This window comes from Rana temporaria, chromosome 3 (assembly GCF_905171775.1).
Source record: "Rana temporaria chromosome 3, aRanTem1.1, whole genome shotgun sequence".
Lineage (NCBI taxonomy): Eukaryota > Metazoa > Chordata > Amphibia > Anura > Ranidae > Rana > Rana temporaria.
The window spans coordinates 358733759-358759603 of NC_053491.1; the positions used below are offsets into that span (position 1 = coordinate 358733759).

General features: G+C 43.9%; 2 protein-coding genes across 4 annotated transcripts in view; one reads left to right on the forward strand and one right to left on the reverse strand.

Moving 5' to 3' along the window:
• Positions 1–3345, forward strand: part of DDX11 (DEAD/H-box helicase 11) — a 151306-nt gene extending 147961 nt beyond the window's left edge. For both annotated transcript variants that reach the window (XM_040345244.1, XM_040345245.1), the window contains exons 26-27: positions 1025–1179; positions 3215–3345. In XM_040345244.1, coding sequence (XP_040201178.1) covers positions 1025–1179; positions 3215–3256 — 197 coding nt within the window. In that variant the 3' untranslated portion in view covers positions 3257–3345. The remainder of the gene's footprint in view (positions 1–1024; positions 1180–3214) is intronic.
• A 4175-nt stretch (positions 3346–7520) lies between these two features.
• WASHC1 (WASH complex subunit 1) overlaps positions 7521–25845 on the reverse strand; it is a 45873-nt gene continuing 27548 nt past the window's right edge. For both annotated transcript variants that reach the window (XM_040345246.1, XM_040345247.1), the window contains exons 5-11: positions 24365–24501; positions 21297–21432; positions 20301–20505; positions 18489–18659; positions 17762–17920; positions 14183–14251; positions 7521–8017 (exon numbers count right to left, since the gene is read on the reverse strand). In XM_040345246.1, coding sequence (XP_040201180.1) covers positions 7878–8017; positions 14183–14251; positions 17762–17920; positions 18489–18659; positions 20301–20505; positions 21297–21432; positions 24365–24501 — 1017 coding nt within the window. In that variant the 3' untranslated portion in view covers positions 7521–7877. The remainder of the gene's footprint in view (positions 8018–14182; positions 14252–17761; positions 17921–18488; positions 18660–20300; positions 20506–21296; positions 21433–24364; positions 24502–25845) is intronic.

Genomic DNA, 25845 nt, shown 5'->3' on the forward strand with positions numbered 1-25845 from the left:
AATGAAAAATGTCAATTCACTATCACCATATTTATTCACTTTACCGCGAAAACACTCAGGAAATACCTCATTAAATGGTGTTAAAGCGGATTTCCGGACACATTTTTTTTTTTAATGATCCGAGCATAATTCATTCTTAAATTAAAAAATGATTATACAATTTAAAGGATGTTGCTAAAATATTAAATTACTACGCACATAGATCCACATCCCTGGCTGTGTAACTGACAATCGTGGGTACCTGGCGGACATCGCGGACGCCAGACACGTGCCTAGGTACCCGAGTGACGCAGCGGGCGGGCGCGCCCGGGAGGCCCGAGGACGTCATATGATGTCCACCCAGGATAGCAGAGCCACCTTGTGGATGTCATATGTCTATAGGCGGGATGAGAACTGGTTAAACCATTTTACCTCTTTATTAGCAATAAAAACAGATAGGGGTTCTAATCCTTCTGCTGTATCCATTCCACTAAATGAGATAAAATTCTACAATGTTTTCATGAGATAAATATTTCACATTTTGATGAAATTACTCATGCTTTATTTTAGAAACATTTTTTTGTGAACTGCAATATTGGAAAATTATGTGAGCTATTTTATCACAGATTTTAAAAGAGGGAAAATAACTGTGAATTGAGCCCCAAGAAACAGCAACACAAAAATGTATACATCAAAAGGTGAAGCAAATGGTATAGTAAATGTGGAGCAGGGCTGTCGGAACACAATAGGAACCCATAAATCAAACACAAAATACCTAGAAACAGCCTAAGAAAGTAGGGCCAAGGACCCCGGGTAAAAAGGGAAACAGAGGGGAGAAAATAAATGGGGGGAAGAAGAGAAAGTGGCAGAAAAGTATCTGAGCGATTCAAATTACATACATGTGATGTTTTAATGAGAGAATTGTGACATTCATTATAAATCATGAGAACTCTGGTCATGAAACTTCTTGCTAGGAAAAAAGGTTTTTTATTAAAAAAATCCTGTCAGATTTCTTGGGAATTCATCACGTTACCTTACCCCTTAGGCCGGGCCATTCGGCACCGCGGTGACTATGCCAGCATTGTACTTCTAGACCACAGGTACTCCCGGCCTGCCATCCTCTCCAAGCTACCCCAGTGGATTCGCAACAGCACAGAAATCAAACCAACTTTTGGGCCTGCATTTGCATCAATACGCAAGGTTTGTAACAGTTTTGTAATGCTTTAAAATAGAACACCTTTTTTTTCTTATAGAAAACTGATAAGCGCTAAAGTAATGGTGCAAAAAAACATATATATATGGCTAGACAGCCAACACACTGTGCACAAAGTGACAAAATGGGCTAAACAGTCCAAAACGTGTAAATAACCTCTCCGCTGAATGGAAATAAAGTTAAAATAAAATAACACTGAATAATAGAGTCCATAAATGGGTGATCAAATAGAGCAGATAGAATGGATGGATCTTCTAGACATGGTAAATGAATCCAATAACCGTTCTCATATTGCCCTTACCTTCATCCGATGGTATAAGCGCATAAAGGGCAAGTGGTTCCTTCTCCTGTTGGATACTTATGTTGTGACACAGCTGTGCTCTGGAATTATTCTTTTGAATATAACGGTGGAGGATTCCGAAGGCTGTGGAGAAGTCTCACTTTCAGTTTTACACTCTTTCGCCTTCTCATGTAAAAAAAAATTGAAAGACATTGGCTACATATACTGTAGCTGCTGACCTTAAATATTAGGACACTTTCCTGTCCTGGAATCCAGCAATGTCGGCAACCCAGCTGATGTTTTCATTAGCTCTCGGGGGCTGCTACCACCATTCGTAGTAAGGCAATCTGACAGTAAAGCCTTTCGGCTTCATAGCTTTGCTTTCTGAATGGCCTGGCAGTGGGGAAGGAGGAGGCGGAGGGGGCCAAACTTCCAAGCAAACTCCCTAAAGTGGCGACAGGTACCTGTCAAAAACAGGTTACCCCCCCAAATGTGGCACCAGAGGGGGGGGGAGTCAGATAAGCAGAGCTTCCACTTTTGGGTGACCACCTTGCTTTCCAAGGTCATCACCTGTAGGTGGCAGCATATAACCTATGGTCAAGAATTAAAGGTGTCTGTACCCTACTCCACAAAAAGGATTTTACAGGCAAGTCAAAAGTCTGTTAATTCTTCAGGTCTCTGCTTTCTGAAAATCTATAATGTTTTGGGGTTTCAACTAATCTTCAGGCCTTAAAATGAAAATTTTAACTTGTGTTTAAAAAGGGCCGTGGCAGTGAAAGGGCTGTTTACATAAACATTTGTATATCTTTAGTCAGCTTCAGAAAAAACAAATCTCCCTACATACGTTTTACATGTATATCTGCTGTCTTTAACTTGCTATATTTTTTTGGAATTCTTACATCCTGTTAGAGTTTTCACTTCCTCATTCAGCAGTAGGAGTGTAGTCTTGGCTTACACTAGGAGACAGCTGATTGGAGGAAAGGCGCACAAACCCCCCTCCACATAGGCAGAACAAAGATACTTTCAGAGCTGTGCTGTGACAAGACAAGCTCTCTGCTAATCTATTTATAGCAACCTCCAACACACATTTCAGGTTGATTTTTATCTCCAAACTGAGAACTTGTCAGAAGTTATGCTGCTGATAACAGAAGAAAGTAACAACAGAAACACATGGGACTCAAAGCTTTGGAGAGAGATAAGAAAACACTACAGATATGTGCCTAGGTCAAATTTCATGGCTCGGGTTTACATCCACGTTAATGCAAAATGTACCTGTTTGGGGAGGGTACACAAAGATCGTAATGGAAATGTTTGCCGTCACTGAACAATTTCAAATAAAACCTTTTCATTGCATACCTTATAGATAAGAGTGAGACTGGGTGGATTTGACCATAACATACTAGGGACACCACATCTGAAAATTAGAGAGAAATACCAAAAAAGATCACATGGACATTTTAGGTGCCCCAAAGAGTAACGCAGAGGCACAAAATGCATTGATGTCAACGTGTTCCATAGGAACCCATTAAAAATAATGTCCTGTGTTTATGCAAAAGGCATGATTGGTGTTAATGGAGCCTAAATAGAAGATGTTCCGAGTTCCCCTGCTGTTTGGAACCACTTGGGACCTAGAGAAATGTTTTATTCTAATAAATAAAATAGAATTCCTATATTCAGAACAGCGTGCCAGCACCGATTCTCAATCAGCTTGCTGACTTTTCTCATGTTTGTCTCTCTTGCAGTTCTTCCAGATGAAGAAGGCAAATTCTACATTGACATCCTGATCTGCTGGTTTCGAGATTTTATATTTTGTTCTCTTTCTACAAAAACATGCGTCTGTTATTTATTACAATAAATGGTTTTGTTCAAAGACTGACCTGTTCCTATTTATTCAACTTTAACTCCTTCCCACCCTGAGTGTCCTTTAAACTGGGTCTTTAAGCTGGGGGGGGTTGGGACTTCCCGGTTACGCAATTACTGTGATTGGCTAGTACAGTGGTCACATGATTTGGAGTCAATCCTGCTTGCTCCTGATTACAACCAGAGACCAGAAGCTGTTTGTGACAGCTCAGTCACTGTGCTGGGAGTGTGCAGTAATATCTTGACCATGATCGACACAAATGTGCGGCTTGTGGGCATTAAACCCCACCATCTTGGCTGGCGCAAATATGCATTACATTGTCAGCAAGAGATTAAACATTGCGATTGTTTACTTTTAGGTTTGCCTCAAAGACCCCTCTATTCACATGGGACAAAACACCTTGGAATTGCTGTTCTGGAGGGCAGTGGTGCCCAGAAGGCTTTGCACGAAGCACACTTGCGGTCATTTTCCATTATAACTTCTCATACTCATGACACCTGACCATGTAAACAAGCAGCTTGCGACTGCCTAAAATGAAGGAGCCAGCAGCTGCTGAGATAGCTAGGAAATTTGACAGCTCCTGCTGCAATAAATGCACATTAAAATGTATATACAAATTACACATTTATTTAAAAAAATAAAAAATGTAGCATGCAAGGTTTTCAAACACTATCTGTGCTTTTCACCTTATTTTTTTTTTACTTAAGCTTGGTTGGTATTTGTGACTGGGGAGAGGTAAAAAAAAATAGGCAGCTGAGCTACATTTTAAACCACCCCATTCTTAAGGTGCAAAGACAGCCAGACCGAGGTTTATACATGCCACGGCAGCCACTATTTAATTTAAGAGGGCCTACCACAACCAATAGGCTGAGAGTCGGTTCACACTAGGGCGACACGACTTCCAGCGCGACTTTTAGAGGCGACTCCGACACGACTTGAACATGAACCACAGGGCGATCTGGGGCGATTTACAAGCCGGTTCACACTGGGGCGATTTGGGATCCGACTTGAAATCGCCTCAAGTCGTCCCAAGTCGTGCTGTCAAGAAAAACAATGCAAGTGACTGGGACTGGTGTTAATACACACGACTCAAGGCGATCCGACTTCAGAAGAAGTTCCTGTACTACTTCAATCCGACTTGTAGGCGATTTGTACCCATTGATTTCAATGGAAGTAGCTTTCAAGTCTGATCACTGTTCATAGTGAGGCGATTTTGCCAGAAGCAGAGAGGAATTTTCCCAGAAGCCATCAGGTACTCCCCTGTCCCCAGGCAGCCCCCACCTTCTTGGCACGGATTACTTTCACTTTCTTAGTACGTTGTCTCTGTTTGCACCATGGCTGCCAGAGTTAGGAAAGAGGCCGTGGATAATGAGTCCCTTATAAGGCTGGTAAAAGAGAGACCATGCCTCTACGACAAGAGGGACCCCCTTTTACAAGGACCAAATGAAGAGGGACAATGCCTGGCTGGACATTTCTCGCCTGACCTTTGAGGATTGGGGCATATTGTCTGAGACCGACCGCACTACCAAAAGTAAGTTTAACCTTTTTATTATATGTCTATTTTCCTTGCCTAGGCATGCTGGTTGTAGTTCCATACATGCCACTTGTTTGCACAGAGAATGGCGGCATGAACTCCCTCTTGAAGACAGCAACAATAGAGCACACCGGCATCAATAGATCCCCTGGCAGGAACAGTATATCCCATGCTGGCAATAGTAGATGCAGACAGGAACCATAGATTCCCCAAAAAAGTAGATCCCTAACAGGAACACTACTTCAAATGACAATAACAACAATAGATCCCTGATCGGAACACTAGTTCACATGATAACAACAATCGATCCTTGACAACACTAGATCCCTGGCATGAACAATAGGTCCCCCAAAAACAATGGATCCCTGAAAGGTACACAAGTTCACATGAGAACAACAGTAGATCCTTGACAAAACTAGATCCCTGGCAGGAACAACAGATCCCCCAACAACAATAGATCCCTGATCGGAACACAAGTTCACATGAGAACAACAATAGATCCTTGACAACACTAGATCCCTGGCAGGAACAACAGATCCCCCAACAACAATAGATCCCTGATCGGAACACTAGTTCACATGAGAACAATAGATCCTTAACAACATTAGCTCAATAGCATGAACAATAGATCGCCCAACAACAATAGATCCCTGAAAGGAACACAAGTTCACATGACAACAACAATAGATCCTTGACAACATTAGCTCAATAGCATGAACAATAGATCCCCCAACAACAATAGATCCCTGAAAGGAACACAAGTTCACATGAGAACAACAATAGATCCTTGACAACACTAGATCCCTGGCAGGAACAACAGGTCCCCCAACAACAATAGATCCCTGATCGGGACACTGGTTCACATGAGAACAACAATAGATCCTTGACAACACTAGATCCCTGGCAGGAACAACAGATCCCCCAACAATAGATCCCTGATCGGAACACAAGTTCACATGAGAACAACAATAGATCTTTGACAACACTAGATCCCTGGCAGGAACAACAGGTCCCCCAACAATAGATCTCTGATCGGAACACAAGTTCACATGAGAACAACAATAGATCCTTGACAAAACTAGATCCCTGGCAGGAACAATAGATCCCCCAACAACAATAAATCCCTGATCGGAACACAAGTTCACATGAGAGCAATAATAGATCCTTGACAACACTAGATCCCTGGCAGGAACAACAGATCCCCAACAACAATAGATCCCTGATCGGAACACAAGTTCACATGAGAACAACAATAGATCCTTGACAAAACTAGATCCCTGGCAGGAACAATAGATCCCCCAACAACAATAGATCCCTGATCGGAACACAAGTTCACATGAGAACAACAATAGATCCTTGACAAAACTAGATCCCTGGCAGGAACAATATAATTGAAAAACTTGTCCTCAAAACCACGCATCTTATCATACATGGCCCAGAAATGCCCTCTGTTAGCTCTATTAGCAATAATTGGATGGATCCAATAGCGCCGTCTTCTTCTCATCCTCATCCTTCGCTTCCTTTCTTCCTCTTCCTCTTCTGTCAATACTGCCAAACCAGCTGTTATGACAGCTGCCATTAGGTAACGCACAGAGAGCATTTTAGACACAGGAAAACAGGGAACAGGGAAGAAGAATGATGTCAGAAGAGCTTAGTAGCTCTGATTGGCCATTTCTGACATTCCCTGTCCTGGAGGCGATTTATAAATCGCCCCAGATCGCCTCAGGTCGCCCTGTGGTTCACATTCAAGTCGTGTCGGAATCGCCTCTGGAAGTCGCGCTGGAAGTCGGATCGCCCAAGTGTGAACCGGCTCGAAGTCGTCTCCAGGACAGGAGACTTTCCAGTGGCCAATCAAACAACAATCAGCTCTGTGAGAGGGAGGGGGGCAGGAGATGTTTGCCTGAGAAATGTATGTTATCTTCCTGGAAAGTCGCTTCAGTTAAGACAGTGATCCGACTTCTGAGGCGATTTCCATTGAAATCAATGGGTACAAATCGCCTACAAGTCGGATTGAAGTAGTACAGGAACCTTTTCTGAAGTCGGATCGCCTTGAGTCGTGTGTATTAACACCGCTCCCATTCACTTGCATTGTTTTTCTCTACAGCGCGACTTGGGACAACTTGAGGCGACATGAAGTCGGATCGCAAGTCGCCCCAGTGTGAACCGGCTCTTGGTTGTGGCACAGCATTTCCATTCAAAAAGGCCAATTGGCTGCAAAAAAAAAAAAAAGCTGCACCACTTACAATTTGGCCATTATCAAATTCATTCAGATCCTTATGCTTGTTATAGCTATTGCACGTACCGCTATGGCGATTTGTGCAATAAAGCACCCTATATCTGCGGCGGCTGGTCAGCAAGTGGTTAAGTAATGGTGACACATATGTAATATTAGGATGCATTTCCAACCCCTAGCATGTACTTGTATAATTCTTTGAGTGTATGTGTGTGTATATATATATATATATATATATATATATATATATTTATTACCCATTTTCTTTTAATTGTATAAATAAAATCTTATATTTTTTATAAAAACTTTGTGTATTCTGTCCAAACTGGTACAGAGAGAGTCCATTTATTTTCTTTTGGTGACAGGTCTCCATCCTTTCAATTTACACTCCTTATAGCAAGGAAACCACAGCACTCACAGTAAGCACATATACTTCATATATTTATTCCATCTACTGATGTACCATATGCAGTATTTTTATACATTTCTGGAAGGTAGTCGGGTAAAGGAAAAGTATTTGCTAGACCATTGATAGTTGCTTTTAATGGAACATTTTTCAAGATTATATAAAAAAAAAAAAAAAAACATTCTCTCCTGTACCTCCTTAATATGATAAACCTTTACAAAGCCAACATCTGGAAGCCTCAAACAAAATGTAATCCAATGATTAGCACTATAGTATAGTTTTTTGGTGAGGTTATGGTCCCAGGTCCATTCTTAGTGCTGGATCTAAATCACCAGTAGCTGGTTCTACTAATGAAAATTTACAAACTGCTTTCAAGATTCCCACTCATCTTCATCGCCATCCCCTGACATCACTTGTGGTGGGGGCATGGGTGGGATGGTGTCTGAGATTCGGGCAAAAGCTCCTGCTGGAGAGTCTGCATTTCCGGCCGCTGGCCCCTTTCCAGAAATACCTAGATAGAGAGTGAACAAATACCATGAGCAATTATTATTATTTTTTTTTTAAAGTTGGTCTTTGCTCTACTAGGCTATTACTAGTAAAAGAGATTAACCACCCCCTTTTATGAGGGGTCATAACATCATTTATATTTATATAATGGAGAAGCCAACTGAAAAAGTAGGGGTAAACAGTTGCAACTTTGTGTAGCTTTTTGAGATGGACTAAAAAAGACTTTCCATTGAGGGGCCCTATATGCTCTAGGTACCGATTTGCTACACACCTGAGGTATGTGTGAAGTAAAAGGGGTTATACTGGGCCCTGACCCCTCCCAATGCGTTTTGTCAAATGTGACGTCATCAGGGGTTCCACAAAGAGTGGTGTGCAGTTTGATATCATCTGACATACTGATCAGAAAGTTTGTTCTATCCTCTTGGAATTGGGATTTTTTCACTCAACTTTTCTTTTCATAGAAATGTATGTTTTTATACATGTATCTTTATTTAATGCATATAATTTACATTGAGTATATTGCACAGTGTTATAGCACATTCGATATATCTGGATGTACCTTAATAAGGTGATAGCTGGCTTTGAATGATTGTTTAACCACTTAATCACTGCCTCATAGCCAAATTACGGCTACAAGGCGGTTCCTTAACTCTGGGAGGACTTCCTCCCAGAATCGCACCCCCTGGGGCACGCACACAGGAGTGTCAGTGACCAGAGGACCCGGCGCATCATGGTAAATTGCCGCTGATAGCGGCTGTTTACCACATGATCGCTCCGTCCAATGACGGAGCAATCACATGTAAACAAACCGGCGTCATGTGATGACGCCGGTTTCTCCCTCCTCTCTCTGTACTGATCGGTACAGTGTGAGAGGAGAGAGAGCGGGTGTCAGCAGCGCTGTGGGCTGGATCTGTGACTATTGCAGTCACAGATCCAGCCATCCCTGCAATACCCCCGCACAATTTTCAGATATTGATACCATAGCTTGTGGACGCTATAACTTTCACAAAGACCAAATAATATTCACCAATTTGTACTTATTTTTACCAAAGATATGTAGCAGTATAAATTTTGGCTAAAATTTATGAAGAAAAATTACAAATTTGCTAAATTTTATAACAGAAACAAAGACAATTCATTTTTTTTACAGCATTCATTTTTTTTCTTTTATAATTTAAAAAAGAAAAATTTGGGTACAGTGTTGTATAACTGAGTAATTGTCATTCAAAATGTGAGAGAATATTTTGAGCTGGCTTCGCTCCTGGACAGCTGCCCTGATCAACTGTATCACCCGCACTGGCTGTTCATAGCCTCCAACAATAGCCTATCGGCACTTTGCTGGGACGGTTTCCTAAATGGACTCATGAACGTTTAGACCACACACGCTGCCGTTGCTGTTTGTCATTTTATTTTATATACTTTTTCCCTATAATTGATTGTTTGCGCAGACATCCTGAGCGCAGTACCCCACCGCTATTGAAAGCTGAAAATTGGTCTGGTTATTAAGGGGGTTTAAGTGCCCAGTGGTCAAGCTGATTTTTTTGTATGAGCTGAGCTTTGGAGGATACAATTTTCAGAATATCTGGTGTGAAAGTATTGAGCTACCTGCAACACTAGGTATTGGAAACTAGAGCAGATTTCCCTTTTTTTTTTTTTTTTAGTTACTGCCTGTTTATAGGATGACAACATTGCCATCCTATAACAGAAAATGCCTGAACCAGAACTTTAGTCATTGCATCCCTAATGTGCTCCTGTCTTGTAACCTTGTCACATGCTACAAGTGGTGACTACAATTGTGCAGGCATGGACCACCATTTCACTGGTAGCGTGTCCACAGCAATGATGTGCAACCACCACTGCATGTAGACAAATGCAGCGTACACACGATCGGACATTCCGACAACAAAACCGTGGATTTTCTTCCGATGGAATGTTGGCCCCAACTTGTCTTGCATACACCGTCACACACATGTCTGAAATTCCGACTGTCAAGAATGCGGTGACGTACAACGAGCCGAGAAAAATGAAGTTCAATGATTCCGAGCATGCGTCAAATTGATTCAGAGCATGCGTCGGATTTTTGTGTGTTGGAATTGGCTACAGACGATTGGAATTTCCATCAAGAACTTTTGTTGTCGGAAAAATTGAGAACCAGCTCTCAAATATTTGTTGTCGGAAATTCCTACAGCAAATGTCCGATGGAGCCTACACATGGTTGGATTTTCCGACCGTGTGTACGCGGCATAAGTGGATAAAACAGGAAGAGATCAGCAGCAATGACACAGGAAAAAACATAATAGTATTTAAAATACTAAAACGAATTCTTGCCAATATAGGGAATGTGCCGCCCTAGACTTTATCTTGTACTCAATTAGCCTAGTAACACTCCTAATCTCTGATTACTATTGGTATATCCTATTTACAAAAGCCATTACTATTTAGTCGTGTCAAGAATAATAGTTGCATTTTAATGAAGGTTGTAGTTAGTGTCAATGTAATTAAGTCAAGAAAACATAGTTGTACTAATAATGATTGTATTTCATGGTTCCTCCTTAGCATGGCACAGTAAAGCCTTCTCAGAATTGAAGGTATTCACATTTCTCATTCCATCAAATATCCCAAAGATGAGAGGATTGTTTCTCATTTCAGAACAGTAGGAAGAGCCACACAAAAAATTTCTTTAGCCAGATGCACATCCAAAACTGCTGGCGTACAGTGCAAATGGAGCCTAATATAATCGTCATTTGTTTCAAACTGCATACAGCCGTCAGTGCAGCGCCATAGCCCTGTATTGTATTGTATTGTCTTGTTTGGATCCCAAACACCCCAATCCATAAAAGCCATGATCTCCATACACTGCACTGATGATGGCCAAAGCTCAAACACGTAGGTACACACTAATATATATATATATATATATATATATATATATATATATATATATAACACACACACACACACACACACACACACACACACACACACACACACACACTCTTGAGGCAGAGCCAGTACAGTGAAAGAGAAGTTTGATAGCACTTAATGGCAGAACTGGTCAGAGAGTGATAGATTTCTTCTCCTCATTGGCACACAGAGCAATTATGCTAATGTGATTAGGGTGTGCCAAAGCACACATGGCACACCTATGAACAGCTGTATACAGTTTGGAATACATGGACCTATAATGTTAGGCTATATTTGCACCATACACCAGATATGCATCTGGCTCACATGGTGTAGAAAAAATGTTGTTTTTTTTTGCACAGCCCTGCCCACCGTTCTGGATTAAAGAATAATCCTCACTTTTGGTATATTTGATTGAATGAGATGTTGTGAATATCTTCTGTTCCAAGAAGGTTTTATTTGGCTATGCATTAATTTGCTTAGGGAGCTTTTTAATCCATTTTTTTCCCTTCTTACTGTAGCGCCCCCTTACTTTCAGTATGGGCACTACGCTAAAGTTAGTGGGGAATGGGAGAGTTATTTGCTCCCATTCATAATTTGCTAAATTTGGGCTGCTGTCATTCCTGAACTATCCTGTAGGTCAGTCTGCGCTCCAGGGGTGCCGATCCCACCCCTGGGCGACAGCTGGCGCTAGAGGGGTTCTGGCAGAGCCGCTTTTCCCCAGCAGCCAATTAGAGGAGTTTTCCCTCGCGGGGAATGCTGGGGGAGGGTATATCTGTGGCAGACGCCATTTTTGTTGGTTCTTCGCGGGTTCCAGGTGCGGCACCCACCTTTAGAATGTGCGCATCCAACGGACCCCGGCGATATGGTCTACCAGGCCGGGATCGCATGCTACGTGGAGCTCCATGTTGCTGAAAGGGGCCCCAGTGACTGGCTGGGTCCCCGACTCTATTGAAGAGATCCCAGGCTGTATGCCATTCGGTGGGGGGGTCAGCTTGAGGAGAACCCGGAGGCAGGTTGTCCAATAGGGCTTGAATGAACCATCGGGGATCTGGTGACCGGGACATTGACGGTACACTTCAACTGTCACCCGATGACCCTAACTTAATCTACTGGGAGGATTCGCTCAATTCATTGAGCTCGTCCAAGCAGGGCCGTTGCGACAGGACAGGCAAACCAAGCAATTGCTTGGGGCCCCAGAGCTGGCCTGGGGCCCCGAGCTGGCATGCTGGGCCACCCTCCCTCGCAACTCGCTCGCTGCACGGGAGGAGGAAGGAGGATGAGGGAGGAGGAAGAACTAAGAAGCCATTTTCGGTAGCGGCCGAAACCTCCCCCACCCCCGCTTCTGAACTTGAAAAGACTCGGATGTCATTTCCGACAGCAGCACATCCCCAAGCTTCTCAACCCCGCCCTGTCGTTGTCCATTTTGCTTGGGGCCCCCAAATTCCTTCAAATGGCCCTGCGTCCAAGTACTAGGCCTGTGGCAGAGGTCCCTAGAGCCAGGTCTGTGGCAGAGACCTGTTCCTCCCAGCAACCTTAAAGTAGCGCTTCGGCTGCCAGACTCGTGGCAGAAGTTTGTCCGGGGGCACTTTACCCACTGGCTAGAGTGGCGATGAACTGTGTTTACTACTACTGAGAGCAGGATTGCTCGCTTCATATCCAGGCCTGATACTGCAAAGTTCTCTATTGCTTCATCAACCTTTCCTCTCTACCTCATGTTGGGCCGAGAATAAAGCATTCAGAAAACCTTTATTTACTGACTGGACATTCGCTCACTAATCTACTCATCAACTTCACCCCTAGACAACGGTAAGAGGTAACTTAATACGCCAATCCCAAAACAACCAGCGGCTCCTGAGGGGGTAGCGCTACATTACTAAAACCTGTATGGTTATAGTGTTCCTCCTTTTAAGAGCCAATACACACTGCAACGCAGAACGGCAGGAGCAATTCACTGCTCTGTGCTAGGGGGCAGTGTGGAGCATGATTTATCACATCACACTAATCCCTTTTGTTTGTGTTTGGTACAAAATGTACACTTCATTCACTGCAATGAACAGCATGCTGCACGGTCTGACATTGCAGTGCGAAATAGGCCGCCACTCTACGCTAAAATGCAGCGTGTCTGCATTTTAGCGCTGTGTTGCAGTGCGAGTTGGACACATGGGAAACTGTTTCCTGTATGTGCCAGCAGAGACAAATGTTTTACCTTGCAGTAAAAGGTCCGTCACCGCACATAGTATGAATTTGCCCTAACTGTGAGTTTCAGAAGAGTTGTATAAAGCCTGAGGAGAATTTAATGGGTCCTGAATGTGGCATCTTAAAAATTAAACCCTTAAAAGGGTGTTACTTAAACTCCAAACTTTGTGCAAAAAAAAAAGGGCGCATGGGGAAAACTCAATATTATCCATTTGGGGTTTACATTTGCTTTTATGGAGTTGTTGTAGCCACCGTTCTATTAGCAGCTTTTTCGATTATAATACCACCTTCAACAGTGCTAAAGCCTGGAAGCATGTCTATCTCAGATGATCTTACACGGTAGATGGCTTCCCTCCTCCAGTCTTACATTGTGCCCCCCCGTGTCCTTTTCCCCTCTCGCTTGCTGTATGAGCAGACATGACGTGACTGGAAAGTCCTGGAGCGCCGAGTGTAACGCAATGAATCGTGGCAGCTTGTCACAAGTCCTAGCCTTCCAGCCCTCGTCTGACTGCACAGAGAGGCCCAAGCAAGTAGGGAGGGCTCTGCGTCTGGTTTGTTAAGGACAGGAAGTCATCTTTGCCAACCATATGGGAAATGTATATAAAAGAGAACTATATATTCTAAAGTGGACCTGTCAGAGTGCCATCCTGTTCCTGAGGTGGACATTGCGCGACTCCTGGGGAAGGGACAGCTCTGTGCTTCATACTGCACAGATGGACTATGCTTGCTTTATAGCCAGAAGTATTGATAGTGGGAACAGTCAACACTGGATTGGAGCGTTGACCAGCAGGTACAACAATTACGATAAAGACTGGATTTACGCTGTTCCACATATAGCGTGCATGGTAACACATACATTTAAGTGGGAACGCTCCCCCAACAAGTAAAAGAGACTTGAAGAGGGGAAAAAGGCAGGATAACCAGGGATCATTATAATGAAAACTGCAGATTTACCAATATTTTAAAATTACATTAACAGGGTAAAGTTGATATGAGATTTTAGCAATTGAGTTTACATTTACTTTAGTGTACATGTCGCTGCACCCGGTAAATTAGGAAATCTCACCTTTTCTCCTTAGCGCCAGCTTATTAAACAGATCGGACATGAGATCTCCTCCACCTCCTGTGGCAATCACTGGAACAGAGAAGAGATGTTGTAGCCACCGCAGTCATGGTATCATTCTAGAACATTACAATTTACATGGAACTTGCCGCTACAATTAACCCAATAAAGTTCTTCAGATGGGAATTCTGGGTAGATCCCATTCTTAACATATAAAGGACCTTGGACATTACAGCCATAGTGTAGCATTCATATGTGAAAGTCTTGCCAGCAATAACACTGGCAGTGCAAAAAACAACACTAAAATGCCTTTTTAACCACTTAAGGACCGAGCCGGTTTTTCAGACTCGGTGTTTACAAGTTAAAAACATTTTTTTTTGCTAGAACACACCCTAGAGTATAAAATGGCGGTCATTGCAATACTTTTTGTCACACCGTATTTTACGCCACGGTCTTACAAGCGCACTTTTCTGGGGAAAAAAATCACTTTTAAGTGAGACAACAGTAAAGTTAGCCCATTTTTTTTTTATATTGTGAAAGATAATGTTGTGTTGAGTAAATTTGATACCCAACATGTCACGCTTCAAAATTGCATCCACCCGTGGAATGGTGTCAAACTTTTACCCTTAAAAATCTCCATAGGCACCGTTAAAAAAATTCTACAGTTACAGAGGAGGTCTAGGGATAGAATTATTGCTCTTGCTCTGACGATCGCGGCGATACCCCACATGTGTGGTTTGAAAACCATTTTCATATGTGGGCGCTGCTCACGTATGTGTTCGCTTCTTCACGTGAGCTTGTCAGGATGGGGCGCTTTAAAAAATAAAATAAAAAGTTTTTTATTATTTATTTTACTTTATTTTTTGGATTTTAGTACCGTTTTAAAAAAAAAAAATGGGTCACTTTTATGCCTAGTACAAGGAATGTAAACATCCCTTGTAATAGAAAAAAGCATGACAGATCCTCTTAAATATGAGATCTGGGGTCAAAAAGATCTCAGATCTCATATTTGGACTTAAATGCAATAAAAAAAAAAAAAAAAAAATTGTCATTTGAAAGAATGACAACAAAAAAATGTCCCTTTAAGACGTATGGGCGGAAGTGACGATTTGACGTCGCTTCCACCCTGCAGTGATATGGAGACGGGTGGGGGCCATCTTCCCCTCACTCATCTCCATGCACAGCAAGGGAAAGGATCCGATCGCCTCAACCGCTTACCGTCGGCTCCGGTAAGCGGTGGAGGGCACCGCAGAGCGGCGGGGGCCCTCTCCCACCACCGATAAAAGTGATTTTGCGGCGTATCTGCCGCAGAGACCACTTTTATCTTGTAGAGGACTGCTCACTGAAGAAAAGGACACCGGGATTATGGTAGCTAGCTGCTACCATAACAACGGTATTCCTCTTCAAACAGATCACGCATAATGACGGTGGGTGGTCCAGAAGTGGTTAAAAACATTTATGGAGCCTGCCACTGTAACCTCCTTATTCAAAACTTGGTGTCCTGTAGCATTATGTTCGCTTATGGGCATTTTAACATGCTTTTTCGAGTGTTAAGGCAGCCCATTTAAAATTAATGTACAGAAAGCGCACCAAAATGTCCAAAAACAAGGACATGCATAATTTTTTGGCAAAGCAGCGAACCAAGACACATGGTAACGCAATACTGTGCACTGTGGTGTGCTGCAATGCATGCATTGAGATATCATTGGAAACACGCTAAACGCACATAAGTCACCACAACAGAACAGTGTGTTTCAACCCTCAATGACAGATCTCTAGCTTTAATAGTATAAGATCTATAAATAACGTTACTTTTAGGTGAAATGGCTACCCATTTAAAGTGTTTTTTCAATGTGTTACCATTCGCTGCGTTAGGCAGCCCATTCAAAATGTTATTTGTTTTGGAATGCCATTCAGAATTATAGTCAGTAAAGTTGGAAAAAAAAAAAAAAAAAGACACCAGTCCATCCAGTTCAACCTGTGGTGGGTGAGTGTGCATGTGTTTATGTCAAGAGTACATTGTATATCCCTGTATGTCGTGATTGATAAGGTGCCCATCTAATAGTTAAAAATTATATATATATATTTTTGATGCTCCTACTTTTACTGCTCTGACAGTAAAGAACCCGCTATGCAGTTTAAGGTTAAACCACTTCTCTTCCGATTTCAGTGATGACCATGCGCCTTTTTAAATTCCCCTTCACTGAAAAGTCTTTTCCTTATGCTGGAGTCACCAGTACGGTATTTGTACATCGCCATCCTATCCCCTCTCAAGCGTCTTGACCAGAGTCTTGTAGAGTGGGAGAATTATTGAATATACGTATCCTGCCAAACATTTAGGAAATGGCGAGCCTTAGACGAATGAGCGTCTTCTGCCCAATCGATATCTGGATAATTAAAATCCTCCAAAATAACATTTCCCAGCCTTGCCACCGTGCCAAGCTGTGATAGAAGGGCTGCCCGCCCCCTCCCTCAGGTTAGAATGTATGGCACAACATCAACACAGTCGCATATATATTGAGTTATTTTGAGGGGACAGCAAATTTACACTGCTACAATGTAAAGTAGTGAGTGTACAGCTTGTATAACAGTGTAAATTTGCTGTGCCCTCAAAATAACTCAACACACAGCCATTAATGTATAAACCGCTGGCAACAAAAGTGAGTACACCCCTAAGTGAAAATGTCTAAATTGGGCCCAAAGTGTCAATATTTTGTGTGGCCACCATTATTTTCCAGCACTGCCCTATCTTGGGCATGGAGTTCACCATTTCTTCAGTGTTGTCACATGAAAAGATATATTAAAATATGAGGGGTGTACTCACATTTGTATGATACTGTATATATTACGGTCAGGGTGCCCATTGAAGAGCTTCCACTCACTTCCTGTCTCACTGTCCTCAGTAAGCTTTCCACCATCATCCGAGCGGTGGAAAGTCATTTAGAACAGCTTACTGAGGAGGAACAGGAAGTGAGAAATTCAGACAAAGAAAAAAAAACATTTAGAAGGGAAATGGAAGGAAAAGGTAAGTGAACCAACAATGCACTAGCTTAATAGAACCTATTTAGAAAATAAAAAATTAACCTTTACAACCCCTTTAACAATTTGCTTATAAAACTCTATATAGCTAGACATTCTACCAAACATATATGTCTAGCTGTATACATTTTAAAAAACAGCAATGGCAGCAACACACATTAGCACTGCAGCAGCTGTTTATTGATAAATCTGCCATATTTTAAAAAACAGCAGCAGTATTAGTAAGTATACTTTAGCAAGTTACCTATATCTGCACCCATTAGCACCCTCTGCTGGATACTCAAGTAATGGCGGTGATTTAATTTCACAGCCGAGACACACAAAATCACTGTGCACACCTCGCCACCCCACAAGCGTTATCAGTGACTGGCAGGCGTGTACAAAGAGGAATCTGCTGCCAAATCCAAGCAGCCAAGAGTGGGAGCCAAGGCTGTGTCTGGCACCAGCCTGCCAGTTACACTCAACACCTCTAATCGCCCGACTAGAACTAAGCTGTGAGCCCTGCCCTAGGAAAGTGGCTGTCACTTTGGATCCAGAGCTAACCTTGTTCCTGCTCCTTCATTTTCTTCTTTTCCAGCTTCTTCTCCTTCACATTACGCAGATTGGCTTTTCCTATTCCTCCCGCCTGGCGGATGGATTCCAGCAGCGATGCCCTGCCATCAGATGGTTTGACCACTTCACTTGGTGATTCCTGAACCGCAGCTAGTAAAAAGAGAACAGAAAGGATTTAACAGTCAGCTAAAGTATCCTCAGTATGAACGCAACCAATCAGATCACTAAGGGGGATGAATCAGATCCCAGTGAGTGTATAGACTTAGACACCTTTCACACTGGGTCAGGTTTGCAGGCGCAATAACGCTAAAAATAGCGCCTGCAAACCGACCTGAAACAGCCGCTACTGTCTCTCCAGTGTGAAAGCCCCGAGGGCTTTCACACTGGAGTGGTGCGCTAGCAGGATGGTAAAAAAAAGTCCTGCTTAGCTGCATCTTTGGAGAGGTGAAGGAGCGGTGTGTATACTGCTCCTCCACCGCTCCTGCCCATTGAAATCAATGGGGCACCGCGGCTATACCGCCGGCAAATCGCCTCTGTGGCTTTTAACCCTTTCTCGGCCGCTAGCGGCTGAATAGCGCAGCGAAATGGACGGTAAGGCGGCGCTTCACCGCCGCCCCCGCCGCAGTGTGAAAGGTGCCTGACTGATCAGCAAACATACATGAAAGTACTTTTGCAGTGTGCACATGACAGGCTCTATTTGAAATTTGCTCCCCCTTACCTTGATTGACATTCTTGCTTTCCGCTCCTGTGTGCGTAGGCGTTCTGATGATTGGCTGCATTGGCGGTGGCGCAGGTGGTGACAAAGAAGGTGGAGCAGGTGGTGGAGGGGGAGGTGGCGGAGGAGGAGGAGGCGGCGGCGGTGGTGGGAGGAGATGTCCGTCTTGAGCATCTGTAAATAATTTAGAATGACAACATTAAATTTTGCTGCGCATCTCCTTTCTTTCAGTCTAACAGAAAGCAAGATACTGTTTGAGGCTTATCAAAACCCATGAATACAAATATATATTACAGCTTACTTGTACTTAGATGTTCTGGCTGCATTTGTTTTCTTTGTTCAGTTTTTTCCTTTTCACCTGAAGATCCTGCCAGTAACACTCTCTGTCCCAAGGATACAACACTCACCGTACTGTATTTATGGAGGAGGAGCAACACTGTCACCCTAGGACAAGACTACATAAAATGCTCCTTCACTTATCTATAATACAGAGAGGAGGTGTTCTGTAGTCCAAAGACAGGGCTAACAACAATGTAAATTATATAAAGTGCAGAACCTAAACAGTCAGTGTGTAATGTACAGACGGCAGTGTACCCACTGCAGCTGCCTGAACTATGTAACATGCAGCAGCTGTAGAGTGTGAAGCAGTGTTCATTATGTAATACACGCATGGGCGTCCGCTCCATAGGGCAAGGGGGGGCAATTGACCCCCCCCCTGGAAAAATTGAGAAGGGCCGGATGTCACACAGGCACAGCGAGCAGAGTGAAGCCGCCTCCCCCACCTGCTGTGCCTATGCCGCGCTGATGGCTGATCTGAGGTACTGAATGAAGGGGGGTCTGTACATTCTCTAGGCTATATTTATATGGGCATGGAGTGAAGCTGAATTATCTCAAGAGCCAGTTCACCCTGCCGCGTTATCGGTAAAGCGCTGCTAAAAAGCTGCGCTTTACCATCGTTTTGGCTACGCTATTTGGCCGCTAGCGAAGCGCCCCCCCCCCCCCCTGGAAAAATTTCAGCGGACACCCATGAATACACGTAACAGAGTGCAGCTTTCTGGAGTATGTAACATACAACACAGTGTACAGGGGGGCATGTGGAGTGGTCATCAAGAAGGTTGTCCACAGGGTTGCCATAAAGAGGGCTGTTGAAAGGGTAAACTCCTTGGCAATCTCTCAAGCACTTTGACATCTTTCCACCGGGTTTCCAGGTCTGCACACCTGCTGTACCCATTATGAGGGGTTCCCAGCATCTCTGCTAAGACTGTATTTTTATTAACCTTAACCCACTCCTTGCCCCCTTACATGCCACAATTGGCATGCAATTTTTTTTTGGGGGGGGGGGGGAGTGGGGGCTTCAGGAGAAGTGGAACTTCCTGTCTCACTTCCTCCTTCCGCCAAAGCGGTGGTAAGGCGAATACCTTAATCGCCTTATTGCAGCCCCTCCCTGTAGGCAAGCGCCTGTCCAATCGGACGGCGCCGCTCGCGCATGCGCAGTGGGTGCCCGGCCGTGAAGCCGAAAGCTGTCATTGCCGGGTGCCCACACTAGGAATGAAGAGGGGGGCCGCGGAGCCCCGGCCGGCGCGCCGCTGGAACCGTGGAGCAGGTAAGTGTCTGTTTATTAAAAGCCAGCAGCTACACTTTTTGTAGCTGCTGACTTTTAATAAACTTACAAAAAGGCTGAAATACCCCTTTAAATTCAAGAGATATAGGTAACCACGGAGGCACTCAGCCCTAAAACTTAGGTCTTAGTTTAGAGTGGAATAGCACGTTATCACAGTACACAGCAGTGTAGCAATGTAGTACATTTCCCCATACCTGTCTTGGAAGGTTCTAAAACCTCGGTGCTGAAGGTCGGAAGTTCAGGGATAGGACCTCCTGGAGCTGATGGAGCAATTCCAGGGCCGAGGTCAGCACTGTACATAAGGTCATCAGCCACTCCTGGTAGGTCTGGCAAGTAATACGGGACATCAATCTCCGGGACTTGGCCCAGGTCTGGGACATAGAAGTAATTCTCTGCTGTCTATGAACAAAGCAACAAGAAGTATGTTTGACACACAACAATATTCATACACTACTCACCTGCATATTGTATGCATATAATTATACAGGATTTAAAAAGTGCCAATACAGTTTGTGCAAATTTCTACAAAATAAAGGGAGACAATACATACAATTCAATACAAGAGGGTTCAGAGGATCCTGTTCATAAGAGCTTACAACCAAAAAGGGAGGGCAAGTGATACAAAAGGTAATAAGGTACCGTATATACTTGAGTATAAGCCGACCAGAATATAAGCCGAGGCACCTAATTTTACCACAAAAAACTGGGAAAACGTATTGACTCGAGTATAAGCCTAGGGTGAGAATGCAGCAGCTACTGTAAGCGGAAAAGAGGGTCAAAAATGGCCATTTGCATGCCTCACTGTGCCCATTACAACCTCACTGTGCCCATTGCAGCGTACCTGAAATTCTGCGCTGCGGGCGTCCATTTTTTAAAACTTGCGGCTTCCTCCTGGTCCTGTCCCGCTCCGTGATAGGCGTTTCACAAGGTTTTCAGTTTTCCGCCTATCATGGACGTGCTTTCATCCTCAGACAAGAGAAGGTCTGTGATAGGCGGAACACTGAACACAGTGTCAAACGCCTATTACAGAACGGGACGAGACCAGGAGGAAGCCATGAGTTTTAAAAAATGGACGCTCAAAGTACACTGGCTCGAGTATAAGCCGAGAGGGGTATTTTCAGCCCTAAAAAAAGGGCTGAAAAACTTGGCTTATACTCGAGTATATACAGTATATAGTACAGTAGACTTACCTGTCGCTCTAATTGTTCTCTCTTGGTGATAGAGAAGGGTGCATCAAATAGCCGATCCCCATCCTCACCCTCGGTTGCTTGGTTAGTGCGGGTGACCACCCCGGCCAGGGGGTCCAGAAAGACATATTTCTTATAGCTGAAAGCAAGATAGAGTTCTGGTTATGATGGGAGAAGCAAATAATAGATCTACTTAGGTAGGATGCTAACACCATTGCTGCAGCCTTAAAGTGAATCAGTGTCAAGCTGTAAATGCGCTTTAAAGAAGATTTATCACTATACTTTTATTTTTATTTTTTTAAATCTCACTTCCTTTATAAGCCATGTGGTTAGACAGGTTTTCCAAATCGGACAACATTGCTAGGAGGAAGACAGATTTGTAATTGACAGCTCTGGTCTCTGGCAGCAGAGGCTGCTCCAAAGACCTGCGCCGCCAGTCACAAAAAATGCCACACAACTGGTAGCGCTGTGTGTCTATCAGGGCTGCTCCTACACCTTAAATATCCACGTTAACATTTGTGCCAAAAAAAAATATTAATTTTGTTACATAAAACAGCAGCAATGATTGTTTCTTTATGATAGTAAAAAAAAAATCAGAGTTGGGGCTCTGTGTAAAATATCTGCAGCTGCTTGTGCACACGGAGGGCAGATACTTTACACAGAGCCGAAGCTCATTCTAAATGATCTTTTACTTTTATGAATGAACAAGCAGCACGGATTGTCCATTCATAATACAGACAGATCACTCAGCTTAGAACAGGGACAGGGCTCTGTGCAGGCTGTACCTCCCCCCACTGAAACGCCCATAATGTTTCAAAAGGGGATGGAGCTACAGCCTGCATACAGAGATGTGTTTAGGGGACAACAGGGCCATCAAACCAGAAGTGGACCAAGTGCTAGCACTTGGATTCCTGGGAGTTAAATAAATATATTTTTTTATCACAGAGCCTGCAAAGCAATGCATCCATGATCAGCAGATTGCGGGTGCAATGCTAGGCATCTGTAGACACTCCTGATAGTTCACTGAGAACTACAAGCCATCTGCCTCGTTGCAAGATGGGACTTTTATTCATTCACAGATCGCTGGCTGTGTGGGCGGAGGCCCGCACAGCCAAGGTGTATTTAGATTGTGACGGCGGGGGGAAGATCCCCTGCCCGCTGTCACAAAGGGGGTGTGGGGGAGAGATCAGGTCTGCTGCATTGGTAACATGTTCCGAATACAATGAATAATGTGAACTTATCCTTAATAAAGAAAAAATTATAGTTCTTTAAAAACAAGATATCACTTTCCTCTTATGCTGCAGGAACTGTGGGGCAATTTACAGCAGAAGCATGGAAGTCATTTCAATCCTTCTCTCTGCAGTTCAGCCCCATGCTTCCCTTCCCAGAGGTGATACAGAAGCTTAGCTAATCCTCCCAACAGTGATTCAGCAGCTTAGTCCACTCTGTTCTACCTCCCAGCAGTGACTAGCAAGCTCAGCCCCCCCAATCTCCCCTGATCAGCAGGGACTCAGCTCCCCTTCCCTACTCCCCGGCAGCAACTCAGACAGCCTTCTAATACTTAAATGCCCATAGCCTGGTTCACTTTTTTACACCAACACAAGATGCTTAATGTTTGGTCCTCCTCAATCAATATTTGTACTAGGCCTCATAACAATAGGATTAGATGCATCTAACAACAGTTTGTGTATCTATAACAATGTACATCTATGTTTCGCCTCTTGATTAACCACTTCCCGCCTGGCCTATAGCCGATTTACATCCGGAAGTGGTTTTAAAATCCTGACTGGACGTCCATGGACGTCCTGCAGGATTTCATGCCGCGTGCGCCCGTGGGGGCACGCAGCGCGGCGATCGGTGATGCGGGGTGTCAGTTTGACACCCTACATCTCCGATCTCGGTAAAGAGCCTCCGGCGGAGGCTCTTTACCACGTGATCAGCCGTGTCCAGTCACGGCTGATCACGATGTAAACAGGAAGAGCCGTTGATGGCTCTTCCTCACTCGCGTCTGACAGACGCGAGTAGAGGAGAGCCGATCGGCGGCTCTCCTGACAGGGGGCGTTCGCGCTGATTGTTTATCAGCGCAGCCCCCCCTCGGATCGCCACACTGGACCACCAGGGAAGCCCACCCTGGACCACCAGGGAAGGGCAAATAAAAAAAAATAAAAAAAAGTCTTGGGGAAAAAAAAAAAGCTTTAAAAAATAAAAAAGATGCCAATCAGTGCCCACAAATGGGCACTGACTGGCAACATGGGTAGATCAGTGCTGCCCCACAGTGTCCATCAGTGCCACCCCAGTGTCCATCAGTGCCACCCCACAGTGTCCATCAGTGCCACCCCACAGTGTCCATCAGTGCCACCCCACAGTGTCCATCAGTGCCACCCCACAGTGTCCATCAGTGCCACCCCACAGTGCCCATCAGTGCCCAACAGTGCCACCCATAAGTATCCATCAGTGCCACCCATAAGTGCCGCCTATGAGTGCCCAGTGCTGCCCATGAGTGCCCATCTGTGCTGCCTATGAGTGCCCAGTGCCACCTATGAGTGCCCATCAGTGCCGCCTATGAGTGCCCATCAGTGCCGCCTATGAGTGCCCATCAGTGCCGCATACCAGCGCCGCCAATCAGTGCCACCTCATCTGTGCCCGTCAGTACTACCTCAATGATGTCCATCAGTGCCATCTCATCTGTGCCCATCAGTGCCGCCATATCAGTGCCCGTAATTGAAAGAGAAAAAACTTACTTATTTACAAAAAAATTAACAGAAAAAAATAAAAACGTAATTTTTTCAAAATTTTCAGTCTTTTTTTAGTTGTTGCGCAGAAAAAAAAAGAAAAAAAAAGTGGGGGTGATCAAATACCACCAAAAGAAAGCTCTATTTGTGGGGAAAAAAGGACGCCAATTTTGTCTGGGAGCCACGTCGCACGACCGCGCAATTGCCATTCAAAGTGTGACAGTGCTGAAAGCTGAAAATTGGCTTGGGCGGGAAGGTGCGTAAGTGCCTGGTATGGAAGTGGTTAATTCTTCTACAAATATTTCCAACCATCACCTCTTATAATACATCCCCACTCACAGATTCTCAGTTGTGTTGAAGAGTAAAAGAGAGCTAGCAGAATTGATGTTTCGAGGCAGACTGCCCAGTCCTTCCTCTGCTCCCTCTTCCTCCTGAGCCCTGGAGCTGACATATACTGGGAAATACTTCAACTTCTCCTATAAAAAAAAACACAGAGAAACTTACAGTGGACCTTTCCATAACGTTACATGAATAAATTCTTGGCATGTAACATTATATAGGAAACAGTATAATTTTCAGAAAAACTCTACCTTCATGGGTGTCCCACGCCCCCCAACTGCAAGGTTTTATTTTTTATGTGGCGCTGCAGTGCAGCAACAGTTCAGAGCTGAGAGAGGCTTCCCTTAGCAGCTCCTCCTCAGCTCTGGTCACATGACACAAAGACTTCTGCACCTGACGTTTGTTGAGTGGTATTCAGGGAGGAAGGGGGAAGGTTTCTGAGGGTGGGGTGGTCTGTGCTAAATGAGATTTGTGCTTGTAGGTGTAAGATTAGTACTAGCAAGGTGAGGGTGATTTTTGTACATTACCCACCCATGGTCCCTGCATTCTGTGCATTACTCACTCCTGAGCCCTGTACTATTTATACGATGTTGTACATTTTATACTCCTGACCACTGTACTTCTTATGCTGTATGCTTCTTTTTTAACAATGCACCTCCCACTGTAATATGTGCAAGGTGAATCTCTCGTGCCACCACGTGAACAAGGTGAATAAAATAACGAAATAAGTGAATGGTGGAGGTCGCTTTTCAATCTAAAAGTGTAACAAGTGCACTAAAAACGGGATATGGATAAATAATAAGCGCGACTACCTAAATATAACAAACTAAAATAATAACCTCTAGCATAAAATATGATATGTGCAATAGTCCAAAAAAGGATCAATTCCCAAAGGGATAATGAACAAATTAATATAGTCCTTATAAGTATAAAAAGTGTGATAAGTCTTCGTGCATCATAGTGTGTCAAAAAATCTTCGATGGATGGTTTCCGTAATCCTTAATGCTCACACTGAGCCTTATGGATCTCCTGGATTTTTTTGGACTATTGCACATATATTTATTTTATACTAGAGGTTATAATTTTAGTTTGTTATATTTAGGTAGTCGCGCTTATTATTTATCCACATCCACCTTCCACTGCAAGCACCATTTGGCTACACCCACCAATTGGGCAAGATGCATTATGTACACTGCCTCATCATTCTACTCTGGGTGCCCCAGGTCTTTAACACAGGGCGGTATCCAGCCTGTCTGAAGTGGGAGTGCAATAATGCAAAATGTCAGGGGGGCAGAGGATGGGAGGTCAGCAGGTTGGTGTACCGGGGGTCAAGCAGGGGAGGGTACCAGGGGTCAAGCAGGACAGTGTACCTGGGGGGGGGGGGCAGGACAGTGTACAGGGGTCCAGCCATGCTTTAACAATTCTAGCAACTCAGCTGAAACCAATGTACTTTTCTTACCGTTTTTTTTTATGGTGTACCT